General features: G+C 39.9%; 1 protein-coding gene across 2 annotated transcripts in view; it reads left to right on the top strand.

Moving 5' to 3' along the window:
• The window catches only part of TNPO3 (transportin 3), an 82,853-nt gene extending 76,332 nt beyond the window's left edge, over positions 1 to 6,521 (top strand). For both annotated transcript variants that reach the window (XM_031674184.2, XM_015237618.3), the window contains 2 exons: positions 3,665 to 3,756; positions 5,362 to 6,521. In XM_031674184.2, the coding sequence (XP_031530044.1) occupies positions 3,665 to 3,725 (61 nt within the window). In that variant the 3' untranslated portion in view covers positions 3,726 to 3,756; positions 5,362 to 6,521. The remainder of the gene's footprint in view (positions 1 to 3,664; positions 3,757 to 5,361) is intronic.
• The last annotated feature ends 2,586 nt before the right edge of the window (positions 6,522 to 9,107 follow it).

Below are 9,107 nucleotides of genomic sequence, written 5' to 3' on the forward strand. Positions count from 1 at the left end.
TACTTCACTTAGAATGGCATTCTCTAGGAGCATCCATGTTGCTGCAAATGGCGTTATGTTGTCGGTTTTTATGGCTGAGTAGTATTCCATTGTATAAATATACCACATCTTCTTTATCCAGTCACCTGTTGATGGACATTTAGGCTGAAAACCAGACCTAATTTCTTAAAGGGAGAGAAAAATAAATGCTAACCCTTCTTTCTAAGAATTGATTTATTTTCACTCTCCATAATGGTTTACTTTCTCATTCCCCAGAGTCTCCAATAATTTTGTTAATGTTTAAAATCCCAAACCTTTGAGCACCTTTTTTTTTTAAATACTGTGAATTTTCCTAGTAGAAGTAGCATTTCACCTACAAACTCTTACAAACTGTCTCAAGATAAAGAAGTATAACGGTTGCTTCTCTCTGCTTCTGTTTTGCTCTATTCCAGCATTGTTCATTAGAAAGGCAGGATCATGTTGGCTCTAGATCTAGATTAGAGCAAATGAGAGCCTAGGGAGAAGAAGGATGTTAGTTTGAATCTTGCCACTTACTGTTAACTTTGAACTTCAGCTTATCCATCTGTAAAATAGGGTTAGTAATACCTATCTCAGAGGGTTATTATGAGATACCAAGTACAAACTTAAAGATCTGGCACATAGGTGATACGTGAATGTTTTTGCTTGGAAGTGAACTTGAAAGTGAACTTTCTCCTTGGAAAAGATCCTGCCAGAATGTCATTATGTACTTGCAGAACTAGCTGGAGCACATCTCCTTCAGCTCTAAGGCAACCACCCACACATTCTGGACTAAGTCTCCACCAAGCCCATATTTCCTCATCCATATGACAGGTAGAAACATAGAGTAAGTCTGAAATAAAAGTAATGAACATTCCATAGTGTAAGGAAAATCTTGAGGCAAGGAAAGGAACCCAAATAATGCATTGCTGTGAACAAAAATACCAGTGATCTTTGTCCTGTGATAAAGGAAAATGAGGTGTATTACCAATCTGGCCTACTTGATCTCTTACTGCTAAACAAGTTTTGCAGCTCCTCCTGTGGTAGGCTGTGACATAATGGTGGGAAATGAACAGAAGTAAGCGGTAATGTTGAGGTGCTAGAGAAAGGATTTAAAATTGCTCACCTCCTCTTAGTAATTCTCTTTCTGTAGTATGTATGTTGCCCTTGAACCTTCTGTTCTGTGCATGACTCAGTCTCCCTTTTGGTTTTAAGGTCCTGTTACTCCTGCCTCAACACGCTGCTTTGTTTGGCATCCTAGCAGGGAGGGTGAACTGGTTCAGTTTCATTTCAGCAAGTCCAAGCCTGTTTGTCAGATGGTACTGGTAATTAATTAATTAATTCCCTGGCATTTTTAGTTGGCCGTTTTGAAGAAAGCTAGAATTTTTCATTCTAAAATATCATTCTTGCTTTCCAAACACCACTAATTATGTCTAGAAGAAACCCTGCCATCACTTCCCATTTCTCTATCTTGGTGTTTATTCCGTGAGTCTTATTACCTGCAAGAGGATCTCAAGGTCAAAAGACATGAGTAGGAAGTATTGACACTAGAATAGGCCAGTGTGGGGGTGTCTTCTTGCTGAAGTCATTTCTTAGAGCTTGGTTATTCTCCATTATGCACGTTAAATAAAAAGAGTTGCATTTCTCAGCACACCACTAAGATTACAGGGCTTGAGGAACAGTGACTTAAAATTATTCAGAAGTACAGTGGAAGCATTGAGATGATGGGACTAGAAGCCAGAAAATAGAACCTACAAAAATAGTAGCAGTTTTGAATGAATGAGTGAATGAATATATAAATAAATATAAAAACAACCAACCTAGAAATATTAAATGTGAGGAGGACTGAGGAAGAAAATAGTTCTAGCTTTTAAGGTTTATTTTTATTATTTTTTAAAATTCATTTCTTTGGGCTTAATCACCAAGGACACTTAAGTTAAACATTTGGGTGAAGCTCTTAATACCAAAGCAATTGCTGACAGGATTGGAGCAGAAGCTGAGCTGATTCGAGACACTGTGGCCCATCCCTAATTCCCCGTCTCACTACATTTCCCCTGCATTTTGGTTTTAATATTTTATTCTCATGTGTCACAAATGACAGTAAGAATAGAGTCCTTACATCTCTTTCAGCTTAAACCAAGATCTCTGACTGAAGAAGGGTGGAATTGAAAAAAATGTATGGCGTTAGGATAGCAAAAGAATCTTGAGTCTCCAGCCTTATCCTGGGTTTAACTTTATCTTGTTGTCTTAGTCTCTTTTAATAGTAAACTAGACGGTGCATTCTCTGTGGTTACTGTCTTCCTCTTTCATGACATTGGGAAACATTAGTGATAGAGGCTCACCTCACCAAGACTGCTCCTTAATAATCAGTATTGATTTTGAAATAGACTAAGAAATGCAGTGATTTTATTGAGGCTTGTTAAATTCACCAAGAGCAAATGGCAGAATTCCAATAAAACCAGAAGACCTTCTTTACTTTCATTGCATTTTTAGGCTAGAGGGAAACTATAAGAAAGCTTCTGTTAAATCAAGTACTAGATCTAAATCAAGGTTCTTAATGATGTTTTAAAAGAGCTGAGGAAATCCAGATGCAGGCACTTCAGGGAAGAGCTCTCATTTCACCTTGTTTTATGTCCTTAGCTTTTAACCATTACAAGGAGGAGAGAGAGCTTTCTTCTGACATTGAATCACAGGCTCTAGGCTGTGGTCCCTGAGGTTTTCTGAGCCAAAGAGGGGACTACAGAAGGATGAGCCTATTAGGAAGTGCTTTCTTTTCCACTGTTTTTAGCTTAGTCTCATATTTAGTTACCAAAAACTCAATTATGAAGATTGATACAAAAGAATGAAGATGACATCATCTGGTTTTTTGGTGACAATTTTAGACAGAGGAGGCCTTTTGGAGAAACAGGGTCAGGTGAATATTGGGCTATTCATACCATCTCAGTGCCTGCCTAAAGACCAAGACCTGCTTCCTCCTCCTCCCTTTCTTCGTGCTTAACACCTTTCATCTTTCCTCTCCTCCTCCCATAGGAGGAAACCTTGAGCAGCCTGCTCAACTAGAAAATCGATGACTGAGACTTAGTTGCTGGACTGGGCTTTATAAACAAAATTTGCTTTTAAAAGAGAATGAGGAAACCAGGGTACCTAAGTTAGCTCAGTTCGTAAAGTTAAAATGACCAGTCTTAGGTGAACACACTTGGTTTTTAACTTTGAGGATGCTTTCTTATATTTATGTCAAGGACCTCAACCAAGTTTTATTGTTGTAGCAGCCTACATTTGCCAAATGCTATTTTATTCACTGTTATACGGAGTACTTTACATGTAGAAACTGATTTAATCCTCAGAGCATCATGAAGTAGATAATAGATGAGAAAACTAAGGCAGATTGGAAACTTGCCGAAAGACACAGTGAAACCAAGATTCAGCCCTAAGCAATTTTTCTCCAAAGCCCACTCTTTAAAGACCACACAGCTCGTAATTATTCTCATATACAATAGTTAATATTTACTCTTGAGTTACAGAAAGATCAGAGGCAAAGTCAAGAGATGATGGAGAGAGCTCCTAGCAGAGCTGGGACAGTTCTCGCTGTACCTCAACTTTGTGATTGTTTTTCAGCATATTACACCTTTCTCATCAGTCAGGGACCAACCTCCCTTTTCTTTTCTAGTGCGGAGGAATGTAAACAAGTTTGCTGGGCCTTGCGAGACTTCACCAGGTTGTTTCGATAGCTCACACTCCTGTACTGTGCCTGTCACCCAGGTGAGTGGTGTATAGTTGCCTGTGTTTCCCTGGGCTGTCGGGAATCCTTGGTCATGGGCATGGGTTTTAATGCCCATCCTGGGACTAGTACTGTAGTTAGAGTCAGGGAAGAACTTAACAGTTTAATACTACTGAACAGCTGGGAAGTGCAGGGCCCTGATTTTCTTGGGCCACGGCAGCCAAATAATTGTCAGCTTCTTTTGAATGCCATTTTCAACCCCATAAGAAAGTTACTGTTACAGAATATCTCACATACTAAAACATTCCTCCCCTCTTCTTACAGGTACTTCTAGGTTGGTAAGTATGTATGGTAACAAACAGTTTTCAACCTGGCTGCTTCGGTGAAAACAGTGCTGATCTAAAGTGGACCATGATACATGGCTCTGCTCTCCTAAAATTGACCTTTCAGATTTAATGAATAAAGATGCTCGTTCTTGTCATTTTTGCGATTGGAACACTGAAACGCCAGGTTTTTGACCGAGGCAGGAGGTTTAAGAAAGGAGATAGCCTCTTTGTCTAAGCTCTGATCATCAGTTTTATCCATGTGCTTCCTGATTCTGAAGCAAAGCAAAAAGCTTAGCTGAGGAAGGAAAGGACTGGGTAGTAGGATATGGTGCCAATTCCTTGACTGAGAGAAGAAAGGAAACGCTTCTGTAAATCCACCCTTTGATGTCTTAAGCAGGATTTTTTCTCCCTGGAGGCAGTTGTCAATGAACATGCAGTCCTCTCACTGGTGGTTTCTGTGATTAAATGCACTTGTAGGTGAAGATGCTGTTCAGTACCTCTTCACACCAGAAATTATTTCTAAACTTTAATGAATAGTATTATGACTTGGGATCCTCAAGTTTCGCAATGTGTGTAATAGCTAACATTGATACACATAGGGTGGTTTGTGCATAGCTGTGGATGTTCTTAGCTAACAGTTATGGAGCCCATACTGTGTGTCAGATACTGTTCTAAGTGCTTCATATTATGTGCAAAAAGCACATTATGTATTAACTATAAGATAGTCCTCGCACAGTTCTCTGGATTAGTTACTATTATTATTTCCATTTTACAAATTGAGATTCCACGATGTTAATTTGCTTGGTAGCATAATCAGTAATTAATAGAACCACAATTCAAATATAGACATGCTGGTGCGAGAGTCCTCACTTTTAACCACTCTACTTCATACTTTTACATAGTACCTTTTCCATAGTCTAAATCAGTGGTTTTTAAACTCTTTTTAGTAGGCAAAGCCTTCTTTTAAAATAAAATCTTGCATGAAACCCCAGTGTTTAAACAGACTTAAAATGGAGGTTTTCTGGTTGGCTTTGTAGTGCTCAGCCTGGACTCGCCACTTACTCTTTACCCCCACATATTATCCCTAGTTTCCAGAGTACACACAGAATTGGGAAAGCAGCGCGCACAGTATTTCATAGTAGTTCCTTTAAAATCACAAGTAAGAAAATACAACTTCTTTTTCTTCCCGGTGACTTCTCACGACAGAGGCCAGAATTAGGTACCTGAGCAAGTATAGAAACTTCTGCCTTGAGGTTGACTTTATAAAATGCTTGCTATCTCCTGGACCTCAGTTACTGACTGTCTTCTCTCTTTTGTCAGGAATGTCTTTTTTAATTAGAAGACAGGAAGAAAACAAAAACCAGACTGTGTCCCACAATCAGAAACCTCCACTGTGGCAGAGGGGCCTTCACCGCCACCAGGGCGTCCCTCCAGACAGGGAGAGACTCCAGCCTTCTGAGGCCATCCTGAGGAGTTCCTGTTTGGGGGTGTGAGAGAAAATCAGCGCGGTTTAATAAAAAGATGGCTGCGGCCTGTCCGGCGTGGTGGGAGGGGAGCTGATTTCTTGATGAACTTGTTTCTAAAAGGAAAAATAATTTTAAGGAAATAAAAAAGAAAAAAAAAAGGAAAACTAAACTGAAACCAGAACTGAAACACTGTCCTGGTAGCAAATGACACACACACATACATACATGTACCTACACACACATGCTAACATGCATGTGCGCACACAGAAAAATAAAAGTACAAAACTTTCTGTGAAACAAACCATTTACTTAGGGAAGATGGGAATTCGAATGAATTAAATAGCTGCAATTGGAAGGAAGGGTCAGGATCATCCTCCCTTATGTTTTTCTATCATTTCATCCTCTCTCTCCTGCCCTCTCTTCTTTCTCTTTCCTCCTTGTCTTTTAATGAAAGTGAGTGGAAATTTCTTCTACTCTCCCAACAGATTCTTCCCACCTGTAGAGTTGTTGGGACAAAGAGAAGTAAGCAAGGAGCCTGTTCTATTTTTTTATCATGGTCACATCAATTGATACTAGGATCTGCCAGGGCCAAAATTTATGTATATCCCAACCCTGACCCTATTCAGTCTCTTGAGTCCGCTTTCAATCTGCATTGGGTTGTCATCATATTTAGAGAGAACCAAAATTAGGGTGAGTGGGATAGGAGTATATACCTAAGTTTTAGTTTTTTAAGATTTTTTTTTAGTTAATTTTTCACCCATAGATGTGAGAGGAAAAAAGTGTTTACATGGCTAACTGTATTTTACTAAAAAAATGTGGAAATTATTTGACTTAACGGGGGCTGAGGCAGAAGAGGGAAGCCCAGAGCAACTCCTAATGTTTTAAAGGAGTTGCAGCCCTGCACAGGAGTTAGATATGAGGGCACTGTTCTGTCTGGTGTTGTAGCCATCTCAAGAACAAATCAACAGCAACAAGAAAAAGGAGGAAAAAAACCAATAAATTTTTAAAATTTAATCAGTGTTTGTTTTTACTTCCTTTCACTGCCTCGTAGATCTGAAATGGCACAGCTAGACTGCCTAAGTGAATAGTCTTAGCTACTCTCTAATAGACATGTGAGTACAAAGTTTAAAAGGCAGGCCCCTGCCCTTACTGCTACGGACCCTTCATATTTCAGAGCAATGGCCCTTTTTGCATTTTTTATTTTCCCAATTCACCCTAAAACTTCTACATTTTATCCTTTCATGTGGCCTCAGTGGGAAGGAGAATGGGTCACGTGTCATGTTCAATGAAATGTGGTATATTCTTTTTACAGTGGCCACCCAAGTAGATTGTTTCCTAACCTACTGAGTATCTGGTCTTTAGGATTAAAAAAAAACTATTGGAAGTGTAATTGACATGTAATAAGCTAAAGGTGTTTTAAGGTATACAATTGATAAGTTTTGACATAGGGTGCACCCATGAAACCATTAATACAACAGATAGTGAACATACCCTTTACTCCCAAGTTTCCTCATGCCTCTTCCCATCTTCCCCCTTGCCCAAGTAGCCACTGATCTTTCTGTCACTGTGGATTAGTTTGCATTTTCTTGAGTTTTTTTATAAATGAGATCCTACAGTATATTGTACTAATTGGGCTTTGATCGCATAACCTTGACTGCAGAGTTGGCATCTTGTATTTGGAATCCATGAAGCAAACCCTCCTACGTAACATCAGTGGTACTCAGAGTTGTATTCTCTAAAGGGGCAATGTTAGAAGGAAAGAGAAAAAGAACAATGGGGAACAGTGTTGGAGTAAGATTATTGAATTCTGGGGATCAGCACATTACCCCCAGCCATCCTGCCCATTTTCTGGTTAAACAATAAAACTTTGAAGCCTAGTCCAATCCTAGATCCTTGCAACAACCAGTTGGTTTTGCTCTGTTTAAGGAATTTGGCTTTTATCACAGAAAGATGTATCTGGGATTGAAAAACTTATGGAAGGCTTAATATAACTCTCCCTAGCCACTGAAAAATAGCCTTGGGAATGCACAGCCTAGTGACTACCAAGAGCGTCCTCTCCACAGCTGTAGCTTTGGAAACCAGAGCTCTAACCTCATTAGTGGTGTCAGGGCCTCATTGCTTACTCTTAAGTGTTACAGATTGCTTCAGACTAGTTCTTACAAATAGTTTTGTGACTTTTTGACATAGCAAGGGTACCCACCTAAATGTTAAAAAGGAACTGTTTGGGATCTGGTACCCTAATGTAGACATTGTGTGCCTGCATGACATAGTCTAGAAGAAGTACAATGACAGTCTTGCACCTGAACTTACCTAAGTCATAAAGCCCCCACAGAATTGTCTGTTCCCTCGTTTCCGTGATTGGCTTAGCCAAGAAATTATAGTCAGGATTATGTGGAACACAAATCACCCACTGGGGCTATTCCCCGCAAGATTGTGCTGAAGAAAAGTAACTTGTGATTTTTTTTAGGTACCTGTTTTATAAAAGTCAATAACTGAGAATGTAGGATAAATAAGACAGGAACTTGCACTTTTGAATGGCATCAACCCCTCATGAATGCAAAGTACGTGTCCACCTTGTGTAACCCGGGTACTGAGTCATTTTACAAAGATGAAGCCAAAATTTGAAGAAGTTAAAAATCCAAGATTATGCAACAAGGTATGCCTGACTTTGTGAGATCTATTGACCAGCAAATGAGAAAGTTGCCTTGTGAGAATGTTCCTTTATCAATATTCTCTCCTACTCCACAGAGACTGAAAAGTTCTTTATGTCAGTGAAAAGCTGAGTGAAAGGAAGGAGTCTTGAAATGGAATGTTATATTGGATATACAGATGAATTCGGTGGGGAAGGGGGCCCTGGAGGAAGGAAGTAAGGGAAACTACTGGGTGCTGGAGAGGTGCATTCATCCCCCAGGGCATGAGCATCAGTATCCCGTGGATTCCAACTTAAACACTAGCAGAGGCCAGCAGGGCAGTCAAAGGCCTCTACCAAGGAGAACTCCAGCATAGCTAGGGAGCAGTGAATGGCAACATGTCTTGCCTTTAACCTCTGGAACGTGTGGTGTCCGTCACTTTTGTATAGTGTTAATCCACCACTGGCTGCTACAACTCAGAGATCTATTAGGAAATGACAGCCAGGTGTGCTGTTTTTGTTTTCATGTTTTATTTTTAAGAAATCAAAAAGTAGAAACTCAAGATTTTCGGCAGCTGCTGAGCTGTCCGCAGTACTGGAGAAGGCAGTGCGTGAATGGTCACCTAGTGCAGCTATTCCTGCCAGGCTTCCATAATAATTCACCCGTTCTCCATCTCTTTGCTCCAGGATTCATCACAGGCTGTAAACGCAAGTACTTGCAGGAATGAGGCAGTGAAGAGTGAAGGAGGCTGGGTGAGGACTGTATTGAACTGGGAGGACGTTCCCATCTAAATTTCTGGCTGATTATTGCCATTGGAGAATATGAGACAATGTTTGCCAGTTTTTTGAGAGAAGCTGGAAATCAGATAGGTGACATCACCTAATCTTAAAGGGTTGACAACTAATTTCAATCTAAAGAGGAAATAAAACTTTATAAAGTCAGGAGGAAAGATGCTAACCTTTGTGGATGA

Source organism: Vicugna pacos, chromosome 7 (assembly GCF_048564905.1).
Source record: "Vicugna pacos chromosome 7, VicPac4, whole genome shotgun sequence".
In the NCBI taxonomy this organism is placed as follows: Eukaryota; Metazoa; Chordata; class Mammalia; order Artiodactyla; family Camelidae; genus Vicugna; species Vicugna pacos.